Raw genomic sequence first — 26201 nt, 5'->3', positions numbered from 1 at the left:
GTTTTAGAAGCTGAGAAAAATATTTCTCTGGGAAAATCATTCTAGATTCGTTTAGTGTATAAATTAATATACAGCCATGTCTTCTATTCTGTGGGAAGTGGAATGTTTAAGGAGCTGAAGGGTTTACATTAAATGCTTTGTCCATAGTGGGGGAACAAGTCTGAATATTGTGGTTTGACAGAAAAGGGAGCCTAGCAGGGACAGTGTCAGTAAACCTGGCTCTAACTTTGGACTGCTCTGCAGATGGCAGGACACTTGGTGGTCCTTGCTGCCTCTGTACCCTGCCTTGATCTCTCTTGCAAGATGTCAAGCAGAGTGAGCAAGGGCTGCTTGCCAAGGAAGGAAGAACAGGTGAGAATAAATGGTCTCACTTCGTGAAATCTACTCCCCATCTTCCCAGTGGCTCTGAGATCTCAGGAAGCAGCTATAGACTGAGCAGATTTCCATTTTGCTCACCAAGCTGATGGCTGTGGAGGATGGGCTTCAGCATAGCAGGGAACCAGGAGCAATCAGGCTGTGGATCTGTGACACTGACTATTCCAGTGCTTCCTAATGCATTAATGTGGGTACTCCTTGCTGCTTTCTATCACAGGCTGTCAGAATGGATGCTTCATGAAGGGATGTATTCCCGGCCAAAAAGCTGTGTGATGGAGGTGGGCGTGATGGGTAGAAGAGCAGGAGGAAGGTTAGCAAAGGTGTATGTGGTGTGTCCTATAAACACTTTAGAACATTTTTTAGAATTCCTTCCCTCCCTTGAAGGGGTAAAATTCCATTTCTGAGTTACTTGGCACATTTCTCTGAAATTTTCACCACATACAGCATTCATACTTTGATTTTAGATGTCATCTCCCTGCTTTTAAATTTCTTTCTCTTTTTTTTTTCTTTTTTTGGGGGTATAAGGGGCTAAACTCAGGGCCTTATGCTTCCTAAGCAAGTGATCTACCACTTGAGCCACATCCAGGTTCTTTTGCTCTCAGTTTGTTTTCCAGATAGGGTCATATACTTTTGCCTGAGTCTCAAACCATGATCCTCCTGTGTCTACCTCCCAAGTAGCTGAAATTACAGGCATGAGCCACCATGCTGCCCCCCTACACACTTTTAAATTTGTAAGAGCCTGGAAAAAGAAAGAAGAAGCAGGGAGAGAAAGCCAGTGGAAAGGGCAGGGACTTAAGGTAGGGGACCTATCTAGGAAGGAAGGCCAAGAATAGACATTTTGCACACCTCCCAGTGGTAATGAACTTTAAGGCAGCAAGAAACCCATGAGGCCAGAAAAGATGGAATCAAATAAGTACCAGCTCTAATAGTGTAGGGGATACAGGCTACTGGAGAGACGCAGACAAGATTATACTTGCCTCTGATTTTTATCCCTTGTCAGTAGTTCCTAAAACCAAGCCTCCTCCTGCTCTTAGAAATGGGCCTGATCTTTCTAAGAGCCACTCGTTTTCCTCAATATCTAAGTCAGCTCATTTCCCAGGAACCCAATGACCGTATCCATGTTTGTGATATACCACTATGAGTCAAGATCTAGCTAATCCCATTACCTCCAGGGATTGACGGGAGAATGAGCTAATCTCAGACTTTTCACTGCCCTATGGACATTCCCGGTGGTGGTCTTTTCTTTTAGCAGTTTTGGTTTTGAGGTGTCTTTTGCAGTGTTATTTGTCTTTCTGGAATGTAACACATCTTCCCAGCCTTCTAGTAGGCACTTTCTGGAAGATTCCTTCAGTTCTTGGTTATACCTAATGATATGAGTAATACAGAGAGTAGCAGTTTTGAATCCCTTGTTGCACACTTCTTATGTGGCAGATAACCCATTCTCCCTTCCCCCACCCCAACCATCTTGAGCTTAGGCACACTTAGTTCAGTATTTGTTTGGAAAAGAGAAGTAGATTAGAAGTCAGAGATGGTTTCTAGTCTCAGATGTTCCGCTTATCATGTGTATGACTTGGTAAATGTACCGACTTTCTCTGACCATTGGTTTCCTTATCTGTAAAGTGGGGAAATACTTTCCACTTCGAGTTGTATGAGGGTACCGCGATATTATGAACAGAACACACCTGGCGTAGAGCTTGGCATCTGGTTGGGGCTCCTCTTGAGAGCTTATAGTCTTGGAGAGGAGAAATTATACCTACAAACAGCCTTTTTCCTGCTGTAGAGGATGCAAATGAAACTTGTAGCCCTGTCTCCCATTGTAATCCTTGCCATTATCTGCCTCTTCCTTGAGGAGCAGTAACAGAGGGAAGGGAGATGACAAGACAAAGCAAGTGACAGACTCTACGGAAATAGATGAAAGAGTGGGAAAATGTATTATTCCTATTATATTTCTATTTTTATTATTATTTTCTATTATTCTATTATTTCTATTATTGCATAACAAATTACTGCAAACCTAGCAGCTTATCCTGGAACATCAGTGTGTCAAGAATCTGAGTATGAGTTAACTATATCCTCTACTCAGGGTCTCACTGGGCTGAAAATCAAGATGTCAGCTGGGTCTATGTTCTCATCCAAGGCCCAGATGTCTCTTTCAGACTCTTCAGTTGTTGGCAGAATTCAGTTCCTTGAGGTTGTAGAACTGAAGTCCTCAGTATCTATAGGCTGCCCACCATTTCATGCCACAGGGTCCTCTCTACAACATAGTTTGCTTGTTCAGAGCCAACAGGAGAGTGCCTCTGCTGCTTCTTGTCTCATGTGATTAGGCCAGACCCACAAAAGAAACGATATTCCCTCTTGATTAACTCAAAGTCAACTGAGTAGGGACCTTAGAATCCCCTTTGCAATGTAATGTAACAAAAATCACAGATTCTTCTCATACTTAAGATTATATGGGTTAAGCACTTGAGAGGGCAAGAATCTTGGGGGCTGTCCTAGAATTCTGCCTACTACAGAGGATCATCTAGATGTATCCACATAAACATAATAAAACCTTCTTCTCTTTGTTCCATTTCTATGCAAACAAAGATTGTCAAGGGAACTAAACTTTCTATCTTGCATGGCTCAACCATGGTGAAATTGTTAAAAATAGAAGAGCAGGGGTAGAGTGAACCTGAGGTGTGGGATAGCCTTGCAAGGACAGTGGTGCAGTGACCATTTGAATGAATGGATTCGGCTTTGGTTGAACTTTTCCTTAGGAATAGATTTTTTAAAGAAGGAAGATGGGATAGTTTCCTTGAAAGAGTTCCATTAGTGTCTGTCTGTCTGCCTCCAGTGGACACATCATACTAGTTAATGCACTGTGACCAAAGGACATAACTGAGAGCAAAGGCATGAAAGCATTTCCTTCCTTGTCAAAGAGACAGATACCACTGTGGCAAGTAATGGAGGAAATAGTTACTTGCTAATGTATGCCAGAAATTTAGTTTAGCATCTCAATGGAGAAAGAAGAATAGTTTGGACAGGGAAGGTAAGGCTCCCTATCCCTACAAGCTGTCATTGTGAAGACTGGTTCTTCCCAGGAACTGGCCGTCCATACTGGAACTCGTGTGCTAGTCTTTGCATCTATGAATACACAGTCTTGAGCAGCAGGCAGAGTTTAGCCAGAAACTCAGTGCTGGCTTGCCCATTGACACAATAGGAATGTATTTAGGACATGAGCAAAGAAGAGATTCTCAAAATAATATTTCCTTTCAACCACCTTGATATTTACTATTTAGTACAAAGAAAAACATTCTGAGCTTCTTTACATTTATCACGTGATGTGATAATTTTTCTGAAATTTGGGATTAACCTATTATAGAAAGGTAGAAGTGGATGAATAGAGACAATAACGTTTTGGGTGTTTAGGGTCACTAGAGTCTAGAGGTCTTAGATCATCCCTAGAGAATTGTGTAATACTGAGACAGGAGGAAAGTGCCAGAAGCCATTACTCCTAAAGTAATGCTTCCAGGCAGATCACATCTACATTTTCACACACAGCCAGAGAACACATGTCCCAAGAGGGCAGGGATTCCCGTGTGTTTTGTTCTATGCTGTATGCACCTAGCACTGTGCCTGATACTAAAGCTGCTTGGAGAATGTTCCAGAGTGGATAGATTTTTCTCTCGTATTGCTCAATTCCCTTCACTCCCACAAGCTACCAAGGCGTCGTCAGGAAATATTCCACGTCTCCTAAAACTCACCTGATGATAAAAATAATTCTGGGGCACTTTTCAAATATATACATGATCGGGACTGTTGGCAATTCCAGTTCAGGAAGTCTAGGTGGAGTTCAGGCTTCAGCATCTTTACATCTACTGAGTCTTTTCTTCAGATGGCCATTAAGGCAAAGAGCAGGAGCTCAGTTCTTCCCCACCCAAAGCTTGAGGGGCTTGCTTTCTGAGGGGCTGTCAAAATCAACACCCTGACTTTCCCATCAACGTGAAGAGGGAATGAGGGGCTATGAGTCTTCTGGTTTACCTTCAGTAACCTAGGCCCTGTCATCATGACTCCCATTTTTCTGAAGAAATGAGCCTTGGGAGGAGTGTTAAGGAGCCCGTCTACTTCTGGAGCAGCCCACTGAACTTTTTTCCACAGGTAGACTTTCTGTTCTGTCTTCTCTTCTCGCTGTCACCAGCACATGAATTACAGCCACCTCTGTTGGGTTTGGCAGTGATGCTCTTTTGGGTAGGAGTTGAGAGATAGGCAGGTGTCCAGAGTTAGGCTGATTTTTTTTTTTTTAGACAATCTCAGTCACTGAACCAGAACATTCCTCTGAGGGTGGCTAAATAAAGTTTCTGGCTGTCTTTAGAACTCCCCCTATTTACACATCAGAGAAGGAAGACTGTAATCTGGATCTGGCCCTCCCCATCTACACCAAGGCCTCCCATTCCTGCCATCTGAAAAGACCTCCCGTAGTGATTCCACCTAAGCTCTCATGTCCCCAAGACTCAGTGACCCCTGATTGGTTCACCAAGCACTTGCAGTTTCCAAAGAGAAAGTTGAGGTTATACTGTAGCTTGAGAAAGAAACATTGCTGCCTTTCTTTCTTGTCTTTCTTGGCTTCATAGAACCCTCCTTCAAAAAACTATCCCCTCACCCAGGGAAATAATGCTTCAATCTGACCCTTGGAGGCTGAACACCAAGGAAGAATAAATGTAGGTCAGAAAGTAACCTGCTCTATGGTTGAAGGTGAGAGAATATAATACACTACTTTCAGTTATCCTAGAGCTAAATTGCCCAACACAACGGCCACATATGGCTATTTATATTTCAATTAATGATATTAAATAAAGTTAAAAATTCAGTTTCTCACTCACTAGCCACATTTCAAGTGCCTAATAGCCAATATGCCTAGTGGCTACCATATTGTACAACACAGCTATAGAGAATTGCACCATCACAGAAAGTTTTCTTAGACATTGCTGTTTTAAAGGAATGACATTTTCGCTTTTGACTCTGTTCATGTGATATTTCTTCACATCATTAGAAAATCTTTGTTTGTATTGATGATTTTTTTTTTGGCAGTGCTGGGTATTGAACCTAGGTCCTCATACATGCTAGGCAAGCTCTGGAACACGGAGCCACATCAGCCCTCTATTGGTGAGGTGATTCTTATAGTTATGACGCTTATTCTAGAAAAAAAAAAGACTGCATTAGAAAACAGAACCAAAAATAACTGCAGTCCTTGGTGGGGGAGGCAGAACTAATCATCAAAAGGTCGTATTTTCTTTAGTTTTCTTTCTTCTGTTCCCCTTCTATAAAACTATTCTACCTTCTTTTCCATTTTCCTGTCTGCTTTTCCTACATAATAGCTTGTTCCATGTAAGCCTTCTTAAAGTGAAATGGTAGATTAGACTTCAAAAAGAAAAGGCTCAGAAAGGAACCAAAAGCATATTTGGGGCATAGGGCTAAACACTTGTGCAGAGCACTCCAAAATCATGCAATGGAAAAAAGAGGCAAAGAAACAGAAAGAGAGGCCGAGACTGGGAGGAGCAGTATAGTTCCAGGCCAGGAGTCAGGGTCTGGACAGAGGGCCAAGCAGACTGGGCCAGTCCTCACCAGTCCTGAGGCTGACAGGCTGCCTTGTGCTCCTGACTTATGCTTGCTGGCCATTTGCCAATCAGAATCCTTTGGTTCATACCACCTGCTTCCATAAGGTTTTTAAAAACACTTTAATTAGCATATATTAGTTGTACAAGGGGTTTCATTGTGACATTTCCATATATGCTTACAGTGTGGGTTGGTTAGGTTCACCCCCTCCATCATTCTTCCTCATCCCTCTCTCTCCCCTACTTAAAGTGATCTCAGCAGGTTTCATTGTTCTCTTTTCATGCAAGTTTATAAAGCACATCAGCCACATTCACCTTTCTTCACTCTCTCCATTCACCCTCCCCACTCCCACTAGTACTCACCCCCTAACAGGACCTGTTTTACATTCCTGTCCTTCGCTTTGAAGTGTATATTACTTGTTCAAGGGATTTTCACCACTGGCATTTCATGAACCAAGAATGTATTGCATTTTAATCAGATCAACCCCCTTACCTTTCCCCTACCCCCTATTATTCAACAGGTTTCTGTGCATTTCTTTATGTCATCTTCCTACACAGATGTGTTTTAATATTATTCACTCTGTCATTCTCTTTTCCTCTCTCTCCTCCCCCTAGTCCCTTCAAACACTATCAAAAACACGTTCTCTCTATATATGTATATATGGTCATGTTTATATTTGTGGATGTATTTATCTTTTGGATCTATCTTGCACATATGAGAGAAAACATTCAACATTTATCTTTCTGAACCTGGCTCACTTCGCTTAACACGATGATCTCCAGTTCCATCCATTTACTTGCAAACAACATAATTTCATTCTTCTTTATGGCTGAATAATACTCCATAAGGTTTTATTTTCCACTTACAGGGTGTTCTGTCTTAGGTGCCTTATGTAATAAAGAAGACAAATGCCATGTTTGGGGGGAGGTAGGCTCTCCTTCCTAGCAGTTTTCCTCCCTTTATATCCATCACTCCTGCTATTGTTTCTTTAATGCTTATACTCACCCTGAGTGGAGCCAGGGAGTGTGAGCAGTGCTTTGAAAGATGGAGCAATGGAGCAGCAATGGAGTCCGAAGGTAGAGGGTGGGATTAGGAAACTTTATGGCTAGGGGTCACAAGGGACAGGAAGCAGCATAAAGTATGGACCAAAGTTCAGCACGAACAGCATGCAGATGTACAATTGCAAGGTCCTGTGGCCAGAAGGCTGGAGCTAGGCCAACCATTCAATTCACCTCTCAAGCTTTCTTCTACATTCTTGGAAGACAGGACCCAGATACCTAAATCCCCAAGCAGGCTGTCAGGGTTGGTAAACCACTGTGCCAGAGGGCAAGGAATGGAGGGAGGTGGAGAGGAAGTTAGCTGGTCACAGGCAGATGGTTGGGGTCCTGGGGTCTCCCATCCCTCACCTCAAGGGCAAAGGTGGTTCCCATCTATGCTGTAAACTTCAAATTTTTCTTTAGCCTTGAGTTAGTTCTTCATGGGAGCTCAGCAGTCTGAACTTCCACTCCACCCAGACTCAATTTCTGTCCACCTCCCCCCTTGCTCCAGCATCCACCAAATGCACAACTTACAGTCACTGATATACAATGTCTTGTTCCTTCTCTGTCTTGCAGCTGTCTCGAACCTGGACATCGAGAGTAAACTGAGCGTGTACTACCGTGCACCATGGCACCAGCAGCGAAACATCTTCCTCCCAGCCACCAGACCACCCTGTGTGGAGGAGTTGCACCGCCATGCCAGGCAGAGCCTGCAAGCCCTACGCAGAGGTAACCATCCCAGGCTTGGGGCTTTTCTGGGACAGACACGGAGGTTGTCCCATCCAGGGGTTCTCTGTCCTATCAGTCCCAACACCTCCCTTTGTTATACCAAATGCTTCTTTTTCTACCCTGAGTGAAATCCCTTGTTACCATTATAGTGTAAATATGATAATAAAGAGAATTTTTAAAAATTACTTATAATAATATATATTTCAACATGCAAATGCCTAGTCACAATATGCTAGAATGTATCATGGAAGCAGTTAAGATGTTTGCAACTACCAAAACTAAATTTGGATTAATTTAGGCAATCAGAAGCTATTCCAAATAACAAGCATAGAGAAAATGAAGGAGCCCTGGGGGCAGAAGGGCACAACCATGAAAACTGGTACATTCTGTACATGTTAGATATGAGCAAAGTAGTACTTTGGATTAAAATTACAAGGGAATTAGGTTTGACTTGGATATAAGTTTAGGCTTTTTTCCTATAAGAGATTTGAATGGGACATTTGAATATTGTGTGGGACCTGGGACATATTTTCATTGACCATCCTGTGCATTGCAGGCTGGTTGTCATGCTTGGCTCCTGTCCAAGCATTCTAACAACCAGAACAAAGCCCCATGGAGTTCTGGTTTTTTGGGAACTGCTGAGCTGACTCAATGCACACTTTCTGCAGGGAGGTGCAGAGAGGTACAGGGAGGCACAAGGAGGCCTAGAGAGGTGGGGAAATTTGCTCAGGGTCACACACACAGCAGGTTGGGTTCAGTGTCAGGACCCAACCAGAGCTCTTTTCCCCCTTGCCATACGGGTCCCATGGAAATAAATATTTATGGTTTTCTCACAGTTTTGAGTGTACCAGAGATATGCATATAGCAGTCCAGGTAGAACCACAGCCTTTTCTCACACTGCTTACTTTCCAGTGCCTTGGAACCATTCCAGTTAGAATAAGGAGACTAAAAACAAGATCATCCTTTTAGAGTCCCCTAAATGGGATATTAGAAGTTGGCTTGCCAGCTTTTTTAGCCCTTACATTCTTGCTGTAGAGACAGATGATGTCTACGTTCTTTGTGTTTGTTCCAAATTCCCTACACTCTTTTAAGGAATAATATTTTATGACAGTACTATAATGCAAATAAAATATTTTAATGTCATTTTCAAGATGGAGAAATAAAATAGTGCTTTCACCCTGTTTTGTCCCACATTTGTATGATTTCTACCTTTTCCCTTAGCCTTATCTTTGTTTCCTGTGAACGAAACAGCTAACCTACGACTATCCCTACAGCAATTGTTTCTAAAGATTCCTTTGGTTATTAGTATCAAGATATCATCAAACTTAAATGAAGATAGGGGATAGTTACTACTCAATTCCGCTCTTGGCTAAAAATTCTTCAACAAATTTTTAGTGCAAGCTACCATGTGGGACTCTTCCTTTCAACTCCTGCCATTTCTTTGCAGCCTTCCCATTATATCCTGTGCATCCTTCCATCAGGCACTCATAGCTGTCTGTCATAACTAACCACTGTCTGTCTGTCTTCCACCATTAATCCACGAGCAAATCAAGTGCAAGGATGATCTACTTTTAATTTTTTTTTGAGGCAAGCTATATAGCCTAGGCTGGCCTTGAACTTGAGATCCTCCAGCCTCACCCTCCCACGTGCTTGGATTATGGGCCTGCACCACCACACTTGGTTCTTATTATTTTATTCAAAGCAGTTAACATGAGCCCAACATATAGCAAATCTTCAACAAATGTCTGTGGAACTAACTCAAATTCTGCAAAAAAGCTGGTTGAGGGCATGAGATGACTACAGAGGAATCTGGTCATTTTCACTAAATACTTTCTCAAGTCCCATCATTGAAGACCTTGAGTGTCATTCTTTTGATCCTTTTATTATTATTAATCAGTCCTCCCTGATTAGATTTTTACCGATTTGACCAGATAACACTGAGCCGCTCATGACACATTTCACATTCACTCTCACATCTCACCACCTCATCAGGTTTGGGCTTAATGGCAGAACTGAAGAACAGCAAGTGCCAATATCAATTTTCTCTGAACTTCTTCCTGGGGGGCGAGAGAGGGATGTGGCACCTCCTGGGGTTTGTGTGGAGCACTGTGGAGCTGCGTTTTGCCCTCCACAGACAGGCTTGTTTTGTGGTTGGCTCAATAGCAAATCTTGGGTGTAGTAGTTTTAATAGCACTGCAGAGAGCCATAAACAGGAATTATTGGCACCATAGAATTAAAAACATGCAGTGTAGAATTAAAATTAGAAAGTGACTTTTTTTTAACCTTGTCCAAGAAACAGTAGTTTAGCAGTGTATTCATCAGCATAATCCACTTCTGCCATCTTCTGGTTGTGAGTAGTACTGACCTCCCAGACAGTGAACTGACTCCCCAAATGCCACAGTGGGCTGCCCTGTAGGTTCTCTATTTGGATAGCTGGAATAGCCTGGTTTCCACCAGGAGGGAGGGGACGAAGAAGCACAGACAGGTGAAGCTGTGTGACTGCAGATCTCTGCTCATTTTGGACATGGGGAACTGAAATTAACACCTAGACCTACTTAATAGCAGCACCCCTCCACAAACTATGGAAGGCCAGGCATCATGCGAGAGCCTAGGATCCATACAGCAATGAAGTATGGTCTCTGCCCACAAGAAACTCCTGGTCTAGGGAGGAAGACAGACAGGGAACCAGGGAAGTCCGATGCAGTGATATGGGCCTGAAGAGAAAGAAGGAAAGGCCCCTACAGTGCCATGGAGCCCCAGGGAAGCCCCCCCCCCCCGCCCCGCAAGGAAGTAGCATCTAAATGGATTTCAAGTTGTTTAGAATCCAATTAATTTCTCCTTTTTAAAAAACAGTTCTTTAATGCTCAGAGCCAGTAATACCTTTAATTGATGCCATCTTTCATGTTCATAGAACAGGGAGAGAAATTAATGTATGAATATAAAGAGAAAATTATATTTTATATTTTCTGTTCTTTCATTTGGGTCAAAGTTTCATTGGTCCACAGGAATAAGGATCAAGATTCAACTGCAGTTTTAGGTTCTAGTGGACCGACCCAACTTTTTCCCTTCCTCCCCATTAGCAAAAGTATTATTAGGGAGCCATTAATCTAGCCTGCCTACTCCCAGCCTGGGGCAAAGAAAGAGATATATTTAAGATAGTGTGGGAGACAAGCAATTGAAAAGGGAAATTGGGTTGATGCCGGCTTTCTAACTCCTCCCCTCCTCCCACCTCCTCCTAAGCAGTAACACCTGTATTCTACTCTACTTGATGGATTTAGGAATGTAAAAGGGTTTCCTTGGGCTGCCTGCCCAGTTAGAAAAGCCCCCTGTTTGCTTGCAGAGAAAAATGAGGGTGGCACTGGTGGGTACTTGAACAAGGAAGGCATTTATCTCAGAATGTCTTCCTGATAAACATTGACTTTGGAAGCAGTTTAGCGAAGACCACCTACGTGGTTTGGAGGACTTTTTTCTGGTTGCAAATGGGAGCTAACATTTTTCTAAAAAATCTCAAGCAAAGGAATGTGAGGAACACCGTCACATTTTCCTAGCACAGATACTAAGGGTGTGATACTAAGGGAAGGATTAGATGGGGAGGCTTACAGAGAGCCAAGTCAGACATGGAGAGAAATCAGAAAGCTCCAGAGTGCTCAGTTCCTAGTTTAGGGGCAGCACATTGAATACAGCAAAGAAGAATGGAGACAGCATTGCAGAGGCCATATAAAACAAGGACTAGGGCCCAGAGAAGCACGTAGCAGTGAAAGCAGAAACAACACAGCCCATTATCAATATAGAATAAGTAGGGAATGTAGAATGCATTCTGATTTTTTAAAAACCTAGACGTTAGTGAAAACGTCAATTGTTATTTCAGTTACTTGACAAACGTATTGAAGATCTATGTCCTAGGTACTGCAAGTCATGTGATGAACAAAATGTAATCTTTGTCCTCCAGGGGCCAATTTATAGTGGAAGAGACTGACAGGTAGGTTTTATTGTTATCAGTACAAACATGAATGGCTACTATGGGTCACTGGAGAAAGGCCATCTGACATCACTGGAAAAGGTCAGCATAGTTAGCTCTGTGTCCTAGCACAGGTTAAAACAAAAAGTAAGTAGTGTCTCATAAGTTGCCAAATGCTCTATATGCTGTCAATGTTCAAAGAATTAGAATATGACAAAATGTAATTATAATCAAGTACAGTCAAACCCTGTGAGGGAGGTGTGCTAGGATGTAACAGTGCCTAACAGAACCCCAAGCAGTGTTAAGAGCAATGATGCCAGAGCCAAGTCCATAGCACCAAGAGCTCCCCAGTGACACACCCTCCCTGCATCTTTCACTATCTACAAAGGAAGGACAGCATTAATGTCCATTTGGGGCAGTGTTGATAGGGTGCACGGAAGAGCTTTAGCAAAGTGTCTCTGGCATGTGGCAATTGCTCAATAAGTATCAGGCATTATGTACTACTGTACCAGTGCTGAACAATACTGACGTTAAATAATGGAAGGACAGATTGAAAATTGGCTGCACTAATTTGTACCTTGGCCATGAGAGGTCTCTAGAGACGTCAGGCTCTGGGCATGTGTGTAAGCTGGATTGTGGCAGATGGACAGCCTTTAGTATAAACAGGGTGTGTTTTGAGATTCACAGAGACACTGGAAAGCTACATTTTGTTCTTGGTATCTCAGTGATTGTTTTTCTATGGTGTTTGGGATCCAACCCAGGGCCTTGTGTCAGTGGTTCTTGTTAAGAAGTCAGGACCACTTCTTCCCACACAGAGATATTTCTTAGCTTTCTCCAGTGGTAGTTTTATCTTGAATCAGAAAAATGTTGTCATTGGGATTACTTTACCTTCTGTGGGAGCCCAGGATTTCAAACCCTTCTGAGTTTTGTGAGTAACAGGACTGTAATGGTGTGCTGGTCACCCAACTTTCTGGAAAAAGATAATAATATAAATAAAAGCCCCAGTGTGGAACACTTGCCAATTTCTGTAATATAAATACACCATGGCCTATTTCCAAGTACTGACAGTTGAAAAACTCGCTTTCACAAATTTCTGACCCTGCACCACTCGTGGCTCCAGCACCCAGTCCAGCTGCTCTGGCATGTTCACGTTTGCTCTCCACCCCAGCCTAGATGGCAGCAAAGCTTCCATGATGTTCTCAACTTTCTGGTTTTGTGTTTTGCTTTTTCTTTCATTTTTTACCCATGTTGTTTTGAAACAAAACATACTGAAATCAGACCTGAGCCATCTTGTACAAATAGTGTGAGATGAACCCATGGAAATGGGTGTCTCCACCGTCCTATAAATAGCAAGTGAGTTCATTTAGGAACTGTCCTAAAAATCTGATTTGGTGTACAAATTAGGTAGATTCATAAAGCTCACTTTTGCTAACAGTCTCAAGACAGGGAGAGAAATTGCAAATGTCAAGTGTATTTCACTAGGATTGCCTTTTGTGTCCCCTCAGAACACCGGAGCCGGAGTGATCGCCGAGAGCAAAGAGCTGCTGTCCCCCTCTCCTTAGCTGCTCCACCACTGCCAGCCTACCCTCCAGCTCACAGCCAGAGGAGGCGAGAGGTGAAGGACCGCCACTTCCTAACGGTAAGGGAGGCAGCCACAGCTCTTCTGTACTTGCTAGCAGTGAACATGACTTTGTAGTAGGATTCAGTTTCCCCTCCCTTTGAGGGAGGCTGGGGGGCCAAGAAAACAAATCCTGGGCATTTGGGGACAAATGAATTTTCCCCCTTTCAATCCTAAAAGGAATACCTTCTTATGGATCAGGGATACAGATATATTTTTTAATGAACTGGTTGCACAATGCAATAAAGCAATAAGCATGAAGGACTCTAAAATCAGAAAACAAATATACTTCAAATCCCAGTTCACAGTATAAGCTAAAGAATTTAGGATGCGTTACTTAATTTCTTTAGCCTCAGTTTCCTTATCTGTAGTATGGAAATACTGATAGTATCTAGTTTATAGGGCTTGAGGATTAAATGAGATAAGGCATGGACAGAGCTTAGCAGAGTGACTGACACAGAGTAAGACCTCCATAATTGTTCCCCACAGCTGTCACCACTATTATTTCTAGTCAAGTGATAGCATGGCTGGCTCAGTGGTGTACACTGGGAAAGAACTTAAGGGATGTGAAAAATTACCACTTGAAGAGGAATCATATCATCACGTGCTTTCCCACTCTGTAAAGACTAGTTTCCCAGGATAGCCTATTACCTTGGTGCTGTCATCACGGCTGGTGATCTCCACCCTTGCTTGAGTGGAGCTACCTTACCCTAAGCCCAAACCCCTAAGTTTGTATCACAGATGATCAGGCTGAACCCAGCTCAAAACACCCGACAACACAGTCAACAGCCACTGCAAACATGTCATTCCAGGTGTGCCTTCTGGGGCCTCAGTGGGGACAAGTGAGCATTTGTGCCTCTGAGTAGGGTGTCATTGAAATCAGGGACTAAATCAACCCAGACTGCCTGCCTGGATGTCTGCACTCCTGATCTCTTCTTCTGGTTTTAATCCCTAAGTCTAAAGAAATTACAGCAGTGTGGGTATAAGTTGAGGGTTTTGTTTTAAATGAAATTTTACGTATGACTGTAAACCCTGCCTTGTATAATATGCAAAATATTCAGGTCCCATGATACCAAACATCCAGATGAAAACAGACTTCAGTTGAATGAATCTACATGACATATCACTTAAGGCCTTGAGTGACACTGGGTGATATGTAGATATCTTTCTTATTTGCAGTTGGACAGATGAACTGAGTCCTTTTAGCACTCGTTAACTGGACACTGAGGGCCTTGTCACACTCACTACATTGCTGCAATGCATCTCAAGGAGAAGAAATGGAGGCAAGAGGCTCTTAGGGTTTTCTAGTTCTTCAAATAGAGCAGTTATTCATGCTAGCGATTTGTCAAGGAGGCCCCTACTCGACAGAAGTTCTTATTAAGCTCAAATCTGCTTGCTGAAGCATTTGCTTTTAATGAGGCATTTTCTGCATAAAAATGCTAAAAATCTTTTTCCCAATTCATTATAACATGTTTCGTGTCTCGTTGAGTTGGTTTTCTTGGGAGGGAGGTGTGAGAGAAGAATTTTTGTGTGTTTACAAAAATATAACCCTTTCTCATAATTTGTATAATCTTTACTAATGTCTATATAGTCTAATACCAAAGTAAGACTATAGAAAAAAGCTTAAAATATATTGCTGAAAAAGTAAAGGTTGCAGGTATAGGGACAGGAAATTTGCAACCAAATTCCTGGATAGACATTTTCTTAGACATTAACTCTCCCTCTCTCATCTATGAGACTGAGTTTAACTATTTTTTCTTTCTTTAAATAAGCATTCATAATAAAAGTCTAATATGGTCTTCCATAACTCTGCAGGCTACTGCACTGTATTTTGGTCATTACTGGCATAGTCTCTGAAGCCAAACTACCAGCTCTACCACTTCCTAGCTGTGAGACCCCCCCCCATCTTAACCAATAAAAACTGGGCATGGTGGTGTGCACCTGTCATTCCAGCTATGTGGGGAGCACAGGTAGCAGGATCATGGTCTCTGGTATAGATGTAAAACCCTATTCAAAGAATAGCTAAAGCAAAAAGGGCTGGGGGTGTGACTCAAGTGGTAGAGTGCCAGCTTAGCAAGCACAAGGCCCTGAGTTCAAACCCCAGTACTGCCAAAAAAAAATACCCAAAAAGATCTCTTCTGTCCTGCTACTAAGCTTCTGAAATTTCTGAAATTCTATAGCTAGAATCTATGTATTTATCTCCTATTAGAAGATAGACCAGTCCTTCCTAGTATTTCACCTTTAGGAAATTAATTTGAGATCATTTGTTTGGGACATAAGGCTACTGTACACCTGGGATACAGAAAAGGGATTAAAACAAATGTCTCCAAATCCACATTTCCACATAGCATCTCAATCTTTTATTTAATTCACTGCAGGAAACAACTTTACTGCTAAAGGGACTAAGGAGTTGTTTGGACATGGCGAGAAGCCAAATGTAAAAATGTTGTTCCCAGGGGCAACATGAAAGATAAATTGCCTGGGATCAACTTCTGTCTACATGACTGAGCTTCTGGCTGCAAATGAACTTGTGAAGTGGTAGGACACTGATTAGTTATGGTGGGTGGAGTGGGAGAAGAGAGAAGGGTGCGCCAGTGGAGGTGTTCATGTACTAAACAAAAACCCAGTTATTGAAACTCATCTGTCTCCAGGTAGATTGCCTAGGCTGTGGTCAAATTGGAACTAGCAAGTGGGTATCTAAACAAGGAGCATTTGCCAGAGCCATCACAGGTAACCTGCTATTTGCAAATACAACCATGGATTTTCACCAACCACTTCAGGTGGCCCATGCAGTCTTCTGTGTGCTCAGCAGCCAACCTTTATCTTTATTGTGTTGATGGCTACAGAGCTGCTTATTTGAGGAAGTTAAATAGATTTGGGGTGTGTGTGTGTGTGTGTGTGTGTGTGTGTGTGTGTGTGTACTGAGACTTCCAGATAGCTGAAGTCTCCATCTCCCAGTATATTCTCCAAAATTGATATAGAACAACAACAAGGTTTGAAAAACAAAACTAAACTCCAAAACACATAGTCAGCATGACTTGAGGACTGAGAATGCCCCAAACATCAAATTAACTGTTAAATAAAAAGAGAAAAAGCACCAAGTCTTGCCCTGTTTCCTCTTGTTATGAGGGAGGAAAGGGTAGATTCAGGAAATAAAACTGCATAGAAGAGAAGAATTAGCAGTGGTTTTAAGATTGATCTAAAACCATCTCCAGAAAAAAATCAATTCTCTCCTGCATCCGGGTAAAATACTGAAAAAATATATATGAACTGCAAGACAAGTACTTAAAAATATACAAAAGTATGTATATGTTGCAGGGATAGTCATCTGTATGCAAAGCTTCTAGGGGAGGAAAAAAATGCAAAAAGGAAGGAAGATAATCCTTTTGGCAAACAGGGGTGAGAAAAAAAAAGGCAAAAGAAGACAAAAAACTAGGGAGATACATAACTCCTGCCCTGCCACCAAAGCAAACAAGTTCACTGAGACTTCTGGGCTTTGATATACTGACTCAAGATGGTGCCATTAAACTAAGGATCTTGAGAAACACATAGAGTGCTTGCAAGTATCAGTGGAAGAATGCAAGAGGCAAAGAAGATTTTATATCCAGCCAAGCTTCAAATATCAAGGCAATAGAAAAGCCATTTCAACACATATGAACTTAGAGAACTTTGCACTTATGGGGGATCTCATGGGATAAAGGGACTAAGGTTCATGAGGAATCTATCAGAGGACAAGCTGAATCTGACAAAGAGATAATTGAGAAAATGTCAGCCCAAGGAGAGTTAGGGTACTGTCCTTGATACGTGGACATGTAGATCTAAAACTTTAAACTATGGTAGGGATGAGGATGGAAAACTAATGTACATATGTTAAATGTGACAATAGACACAATGCAGCTAAAAATGAGAGACGAGAGAAGTAAAGAAGAAAATAGAACAGGCTCGTCAATCGCTGTCTAGGCAATAGGTGGTTTTAAAGGGTACCAGTAAGAAAAGATAAAGTAGATAGCAAAAGCTCCAGTGATGAAACAATGGACCAAGGCCATTACCATGGTGTAAGTACGAAGATGATGTTAGGAAAAATTACAGTCTTCTTAAATAGCAACAAATGGTTTTATAAAGAGCAAAGATATTTCTTATAGAGAAAGAAACTAACAAATATAAAAATATACAAAATGTGTTAGAGTTGGCATATCAATAAATGTGATTGAGCTTAACTTGCCCATTAAAAGAAAAACAACTTTTAATTTGACTTACAAAGTAAGACCCAACTATATGCTGTATACATGAGACACACCTAAAACAAAATGATTCAGAAAGACTCTGTAAATGGATGGCCAAAGGTATGACAGGTAAACAGAAACAATAAGAAAGCAGTAGTAGTTGTGGGGCCCCAGTGGCTTATGCCTATAATCCTAGCTACTCAAGAGGCAGAGATATACTTCCAGTTCATTTTGCTCTGGTTATCTTGGTGATGGGGGGGGGTCTCATGAACTGTTTGCCCAGGCAGGCCTTGAACTGTGATCCTCCCAATCTCAGTCTCCCAAGTAGCTAGAATTACTTGTTGCCCCTTGGGAGGCAGAGATCAGAAGGACCACAGTTTGAAGCCAGCCCAGGCAAATAGTTCACAAGACCCAAAGGGCTTGCAGAGTGGTTTAAGTGGTAGAACAACTGCTTAGCAAGCGTGAAGCCATGAATTCAAACCCCAGTACCACCAAAAAAAAGTACTGAAAATAAATTTCAGAAAACTGCAAAGACACAAAAAAAGGCAAAAGAAAACAGGGAAACAAATAATAACATAAAAGTAGAAATCAATGAAGTAAAGAATAGAAAAACAGTATGCCCAATTAATAAATAAAAGTCCTGGTTGTTTGAAAATAAAAGACCACAAAAAGAAGGGGAAAGTACAAATAAACAAAATAAGCAATGATAGGAGAAATAAACATTGAAACAAAAACAAATTTTAAAAATTATAAGAGATGACAAAGTAATACTTTTTAAGTAAATTTGAAAACTTAAATGGATACTTTCTTAGAAGAATAAATAATTCCCCAAACGGCCCCTTTAGAGCAAGTGAGTTTAAAGAGATTAATTTCCATTGAAGAAACAGAAGTAATTAAGGAGCCATGCTGCCAGGCCCACTCCGTTTTCCAGAAGAATTCTATTAAACCTTCCAAGTCCATGTACCCACAAAGCTCTGTAACTTGTTTCAGAGCATCAAAAATGAAATATCACTTCCCTTTCTTTTTCCTCCCTCCTTCTCTCCCTCCCTTCTTCCTCCAGCAGTGCTGTAGACTGAACTCAGAGCCTCACACTTGCTAAGCAAGCACTCTACCACTTGAGCCACACCCCAAGTCCTTTATGCTTTCGTTTTGTTCTAGATAGGGTGGTCTTATTCTTTTGCCTGACAAGGCCTCAGACTACAATCCCCTTACCTCTGCTTCCTGAGTACCGGGGATCACAGGTCTCTGTCACCATGCCCAACTCGTTTATGAGATAGAGTCTTGCTAACTTTTTGTCCAGTCTGGCCTCAAACTGTGATCCTCCCAAGTAGAACTTCCCTTTTTCTTTTATGAAGCAAGTATAACACTGACACCTAAACCTGATTTTTAAAAATCCATAAAAACAAACTGCACACTTATGTCACTTATAATTATTCATTCAAAAATACTAAATTAAACATAAGCAAACAGACTAGGATATCACATTAAGAAATTAATATGCCATGACTAAGTGGGATTTATTCCAGGAATGAAAGGTTGGTCCAATATTAAGACATCTATTTTAGGACATGTCTTAGTACCATATACCATATTAATAGATCTAAGAGGAAAAGCCTATGATTATCTCCAGGGATGCTAGAAAAGTCTTGAACAGAACTCAGTGTCTACTTTATAAAAAGACTCAAGAAAATAGGAATTGAGTGAGACTTCATTAACATGACAAAATACACATGTACCTTAGTCTGAAAGCCAGCAGACATTTATAAAATCAGGAAGAAGGCAAAACACTCACTATCTCTCCTACAACATATTTAGTATTGTTTAGAGGTGTACTTATTTTCTACCCCAGCAGTCCTACTAAAGATACATTTCCAATAGTACAAAAAGCCATTCATTGCAGTACTGTTTATAATTACAAGACATTAGAAACAACCAAAATGCCTATACATAGAAAAGTGATGGAGTGAGTTAAAGGACATGCACACAATGGAGTATTATGCAGCTGTAAAAGAATGAGGAAGAGCTTTATTAACAAATAAGAGGCGATTTCCAGGACATACTCTTAACTGAAAAAAGCAAAGCCCAAAAGACTGTTTATGCTATGCTTCTCTTAGAAAGAAGGGTATATGAAAGCACACCGATATCTATGTATTTGCATAAAAGAGTCAGTTCTGCAATAACACAACATATGTATCCCTAAAACTCTTCACACTGTGCAAAACTGCACAATAAAAACTGAAAGACTTACGGGGAAAGAGAAATTAGGCACACAATACTTCTATCAGAGAGGGGGGAGGGAGAGAATGGTCAGGGGAGAGGAAGGGAAAGAGCCAATATTAAATGGTTAAGAAATACACAAATACTGCAGGAAAACACTGAAAAAGGAAACCTATAAAATGTGACTAGCTTTACAAGGCACAGATAAATTGGCAGATCACCTAGAATCTGTTGGGGGCGGGAGACAAGGACATCAGGAGAGCTTGTGAGTTGAGAGAAACTAATCTGAAATTGAAAGGAAGGTTGCAACACTGGGTGTGACTGAGTTTGGGGTTAACTGGTATGGCTGGCATATGTCTGAGGATGTGTGTGTGTGTGTGTGTGTATTGTATTCTTACACAGCTCACTTCAACTGGGAGCAGTTCCTGTAATCACTTAGAAATTCACATATATGAAATCATGCAAAAGCAAATCAAATTTTGTATTATGTTTAAATCATTCTCCTAAGCTATCAATTGCATTGGAACAAATTCACATTTTCAAAATTAGCACAGCAAAACTGACTGTAGAGGAAAGATAAATCAGAACTAATGAGGTTGGTTTACTTAAAGGGGGTAGGTGAAGATGGTCTAGAAAGAATGGGGGAATGGGAAAGAGGTAGTGTGGCCAAAGAAGAGTGACATTTCTCTGAGCAGATTTTTTGTGTAGCTCACAGTCTTAGATCCCAGGTAAGATTTTACCCCCCACACACATAAATAAATAATATCAGTTAAGACTTGGGGAGACCCCCTCGTGGAAAACCAACAATAACAAATAAGTCTAACTATATTATAAATGAGTGACATAACCACCCTGGGGAGAGGACAGCTAATCTTAGTAACTTTTGTTTTGTTTTGCTTTCACCACAAATATTTATTCATGGATCCATGAGTATAATTTTAAGTGGAACAATAAGGCATACGCGTGAATTAAAATGGTTTCCTACATACCTAAAAGGGGAAAGCCATAAATTTAGGAACTTTAAATATGCCAGTCAAAGAACCTCAGGTAGCTAACAGATGACTATTAGACAATTCTTCATCTATCTGTCTATCTAGATATTATTAATCTTTCCATATATTGCATATATATATATAAAATTCCTATATTACAACACTTGATCGCAAAGTCTGAATGATACTTCACAAATGATTCCTCATTCATTTACACTTGAGTCATCCTGCCCAGCCACCCGCTCTGTTCCCCACTCATTTCCCATCTCTTTGCAGTAGTATTTCTTAGACATTTCATTCCTTAAGAATTGTGTATACATTGTCCTTCATACACAAGCAAGCACTCAAGTAAGCAATGAGTCAGAGAAAGACCGCCAAGGGCAGATGCATGAATGAAGAGACTACACAGACAGACTTTAGAATGTCAACATGCTGATTCAATAGAGTCTAAATTTAGCTGACTCTGGCACAGAAGTTTCTTTGGCTTGCTCAAAGGTCTGTTATTCCACCTTAGGTTGTACCATCAATGCCAATTCCAGGTTTCTGAGGGATTAGCTGTGATCTACACAGGGAGCTAGGAAGCCAGTGTATCCAGGAAACTAATGCAGCACTACATTCTATGCTTTGAACCTCCAGTAGGAGCAGACTACAGCTTCCAACGTAGACGATGACAACTGTAAAAGCCTTCAAGACACTGAGGGTGATCTTTAAATTTCAACCAGGATACGTTAGGCACTTCTTTACCAATATTCTCTCTACATGGAAATGTGAAGTGAAAAGCATTCCAGTGCACATAACACCGGGGCAGAAATGATGCTGCAGCAGAGGCATGAATGCAAGAGGCTCTTTAGGGTGCCCGGTCTCCTTGTTCAAAAACTCATGAGAAAGTTGCCAACAATAGTGTCAGAGTAGCCATTCTGGCCGGCAGTGATGGTACCTCCAAACTAAGCAGACTTGCAGGAACATGGCTGCTTTCTGAAAAATCAACAGCACAATAGCAAGGCCTGCCATGCAGCTGTGTACGTAGAGACTCAGAGGCTGGAGGTACAGCCACCTGGGCAACCCACCTGAGCACTTGGCTCTACACCTCCAACCTTCTAAGAAGAACATCTCCATCAAACAATCCTTTGATGATAGTACAGAATGCAAGGGACCCCCCTCCTTTTTAACAGTTTTTGATGTTTCACTGCACTATTTTCATGCATATGTATAAGATGTATTTGTATAATATTCAACTTCTTGCTGGTTCTCCCCCCCAAAAAAAATCTGCCTTTTATAATCACATCATATGATTAGTATTTTTTTAGGTCTAGATTATGTATATGAGTGAAAACATGCAATATTTGTCTGAGCTTGGGTTATCTTGCTTAACATGCTAATCTCCAGTCCCATCCATTTCCCTGAAAATGCCACAGTATCTCTACCATGTAAGTACATCATAAATTAAGAGGGTAAGAACAATAAACCCCAATTTAGGACACTGCTGCTACTGGGGTTTGAACTCAGGGCCTCGTGCTTGCCAGGCAGGTGTTCTACCACTTGAGCCACATCCCCAGCCCTTTTTGCTTTAGCTATTTTTTGGATCGGTTCTCCTGTTTTTGCCCAGATCAGTCCATACTGTGCAGAATTCTCGAACTGAGAGACCTGACACTGTTTTATTGTGCCAGCACAGACTCAGAGGACTTGTGTCCAAAGTCTGGGTTCCGAGAACAAAGGAGACTTTCTTTATATACCCTTGCAAGCAGATTACAGAAGTATATGGTTACATACTATTTCATTGGCTACTTTATCCTCAGTGCTATGTGACCCTTCTCATGCCCAGCTTCCTCAAGTTTCAATTTCTTACCATGCTCCCTCCTCCCTACTACACTATTCCCCACTTTGATGCTCAGACCCACCTAGGGTCAAAAAGATTTAGGGGTTTGTACTTTCATAGCATCATTACATGGGTGGCTGTTTTTGTTTCTATAGTGGCCTCTATAATAGTCCTGATAGACTGTAATGCCAGGGGGACCAGACAGGGTATGTTAAAGGTGCCCCCAAGACCAGAGCCATTGTCCCTATCAGGGTCTTGAATCTGCCCAAGGCAGAGAACCAACCTCCAAACAAGTCATTAGGAGTCCATCCTTTCCAAGTCTGGACAGGAACATGGGCAGTCTTCCTCATTCTGTCTGTCATCTCTTCTATGACCTTCCCTTCATCTCAATCTGTAAGCAGCAGTTGCTCAGGTTAAATTTTCCGTTTCCACTTAGCAAGCAAGTAGTCTAGAGCTAAGTGGTTTTGACAGATAGCATTGTGCATTTTAGTGCTTTGTTTTGCCAGCAAATTGAGGGCTCTGGAACCATGAAGGGAAACCAGATCTGTAACACCAGACAGTAGCTGTATATTTTGTTCCAATAGAAACAGTTCACTTATCCCACCAGGTGGTCGATTCCTCAGGCTTCTGCCCTGCGTCGATTAGTCAGTTTCCAGAGTGACTAAAGTGAGGCTGTCATATTGCTGTCTGAAGGTAGCTAGAAATTCTGGAGGGTCTGGATGTTTCAGAGGGTGATCTTACATGGTGAAGCCGGATCAAGGATGCACTCCCACTCAATAGTAGCTGGCTTCACTCAGCTGTGGTGGATCCAGGGAACAATGTCTGCTATCTTAACTGTGGTGGGGGTAGACAAAATAACAACAAAAGGGCCCCTCCAGTGGGGTTTTAACAGTTGGACATTCCATTCCTTTATCCAGATGGCATCCCCTGGTTTGTAAGGATGCATGGGAGTTGTCAGGCTAATGAGAAGTCTCTCCCGGACTCAGTCATTGATTTTTGAAGAGCCGCCCCAGGGACTGCATCTGTTGTCTCAAGGTGAAGTCACCTATTTCTTTGAGGTCCCTCGTATACCCCTGATTAAGGAGGATGGACGTCCATGAAGGACTTCAAAGGGTGAAAGTCCTGTCCGCTTCATGGGACTAGACCTAATCCTTAGTGTTAGAAATGAAAGAGGCATGGAAGAGGTAGAGAGATGGCTCAAACACCAGCACAGGGTTTATTGTTTAGGCAATAAACCTGTGGAAGGGGACTGCAGCAAGAGAGCTAGAACCCACTGCCACACACACAGGCTTGGGCTAGATATAGGGGGCTAGTGGAAAAGTACCAGGAAGGTCATGAAGGAATACTGTTGCTGGGCAACCAAGAAAGATAAGTTGTGGTTAGGTTACTGCCTGTTCGACTGACCGTGGCACCCATCTGGAGATAAAGGTTAACAACTGGCCCTTTGTCAGTATTTGGGGTCGGGTGGGGAGTTTCCAGTAAGCCACCTGCAAAGGAGGAGGGGGACTGAGCCTAACATGGCTGTCCTCACTGTTAACCCCAACACTTAGTAATGCTATGGGTAGTAACTGATCCCACTACAGATGTGTCTCCTAACATAGTTTTCCCGACTGTAATTTCAGGGATCTTATTCATATGTTCCATTTTTCCTGAACTTTGGGGGTGGCAAGCCATATGCAACTTCCAGGTGATTCCTAAGCCCTTAGTCATCAGCTGCACCACCTCAGCCACAAAGACTGGCCCATTATCCAACCCAGTAGACATGGGTATTGCAAACTGAGAGATGATCTCCTTTAGCAGGCATCTGGCCACCTACCAGGCTTTTTCAGTCCATGTGAGGAAGTCTTCCACCCATCCTGAGAAGGTAAAAATGAACAATGATGACACTTGCATCCTCAGGCTCGTGGCATTTCAGTGAAGCCCACGATCAGGTCTTCAAGAAGAGTTCTGCCAATGCTTTGCACCTGGGGTGGTGCTCTCAGTCCCTGCTGGGGATTGTTTTTGGCATACAGGCTACATCTTTTGCATACTCATGCTGAAGAGCTTGGGGACATAAAAGTGCTGGGCCAGGGTGGTCTCGAGGGTCACCTGCCCTGAATGGGTTCCTTCGTGGAACTGCTTGACAAATGTGGGAGCCAATGACTCAGGGATGGCTATGCAACCATCTGTAAACTTCAACCAGCTGCCTGGTAGAAAAATTCCCTTCTCAGTCTTGAACCAAGCCTGTTTTTTTGGTGTGTACCGTGGGTCCCATTCAAGTAAGGGACACAGGAACAAGGCTGCAGTCAGGGCAGTTGGTGTCAGTCCCCTTATGAGGGCTGCTTGCTTGGCCTTTCTGTCAGTTCTCCAGTTTCCCTGAGCAATTGCTGCATTTCCTTTTTGGTGTCCGGGCAGTGTATAACTGCCACCTGTTTAGGAGCCCCTACAACATCTAGCAATTCGAGGATTTCCTGCCCATATTTGATACTTTTTCTTTCCCAGTTAATGAGGCCCCTCTCCTCATTATTATATAGGACCCCATGGATATGAATGGTTGTGAAGGCATATTTAGAGTCAGTAAAGATGTTTATCCACACTCCTGCAGTGAGCTGGAGTGCCTGGGTGAGGGTGACAAGTTCAGCCTTTTGTGCAGAAGTTCCAAGTGGCAGCGGGCAGGCCTCAATGACTGAGTCCAGAGTTACCACTGCATACCTGGTAAAGTGTGTGCTGTGCTGGACAAAGCTGCTGCCATCTGTGAAGTATTCAATATCTGGATGGCTGATAGGCTGATTGGTTAGATCTGGCCAGCTTGAGAAAACCTTATCTATAATTTCTAGGCAGTCATGCTCCAGGGGGCCCAGATCAACCAGCAATAGGGTAGCCAGGTTTAGAGTCTTAACAACCTCCAGCCGGATCCATGGGTTTTCACATAGCATACTCTGGTATCTGACCATCCAAAAGTTGGTCAGCCAATAATTCCCCTTGTATTCCATGAGAGTCAGGATGAAATGGGAAACCCAGACAGTGAGTTTTTGCCCTGGGGTAAGCTTGTCTGTTTCTGCCACCAAGACAGCGGTGGCTGCTAGGGCATGCAGGCAAGGCAGCCAGCCTTAGGAAATGGCATTGAGTTGTTTTGACAAGTAAGCCACTGGATGGTGCCAGGAGCCGAATAGCTGAGTCAGGACCCCAACAACTGTCTCCTTTCACTTATGGACATGCAAGAAAAAGGACTGTCACTTCTGGCAGGCCTAGAGGAGGGGCATTTGTGAATGCCCTCTTGATTTGTTTAAAGGCTTTCTCTTGTTCCTCTTCCCATACTAAGGGTTCCTGTTCTCTCCACTTTGTGGCTTCATAGAGGGGATTGGCCAAGAGGGAGTAGTTAGGGATCCAGATTCAGCAGAAAACTACAGCTCTCAAAAACTCTGATTTGCCAGCAGGTCTTAGGGGCCAGAATAGAACAGATAGCTTGTTTCCTCTCGGGGCTGAGTCTGCGTTGTCCTTGGGACAGGTGAAAGCCAAGGTATTTGATGGTGTCTTGGCAAATCTGGGTCTTTTTCCAAGAAACTTTGTATCCTGCCTCCCATAAAAAAGAGAGAAGGAGGTGAGTCCCTTCCATACAGTCCTCCAGGGTTGGTCCAACCAGCAGGAGGTCATCCACATACTGG

General features: G+C 42.3%; 1 protein-coding gene across 3 annotated transcripts in view; it reads left to right on the top strand.

Annotated features, from left to right (window-relative positions):
• The window catches only part of Nhs (NHS actin remodeling regulator), a 324344-nt gene that overhangs the window by 270022 nt on the left and 28121 nt on the right, over positions 1-26201 (top strand). For all 3 annotated transcript variants that reach the window (XM_074063561.1, XM_074063560.1, XM_020186518.2), the window contains exons 2-3: positions 7581-7733; positions 13197-13330. In XM_074063561.1, coding sequence (XP_073919662.1) covers positions 7581-7733; positions 13197-13330 — 287 coding nt within the window. The remainder of the gene's footprint in view (positions 1-7580; positions 7734-13196; positions 13331-26201) is intronic.

The sequence above is a fragment of the Castor canadensis genome, chromosome X, assembly GCF_047511655.1.
Source record: "Castor canadensis chromosome X, mCasCan1.hap1v2, whole genome shotgun sequence".
In the NCBI taxonomy this organism is placed as follows: domain Eukaryota; kingdom Metazoa; phylum Chordata; class Mammalia; order Rodentia; family Castoridae; genus Castor; species Castor canadensis.
The sequence above is the reverse complement of the archived record's forward strand: the minus strand, read 5'-3'. Positions and strand labels throughout refer to the sequence as shown.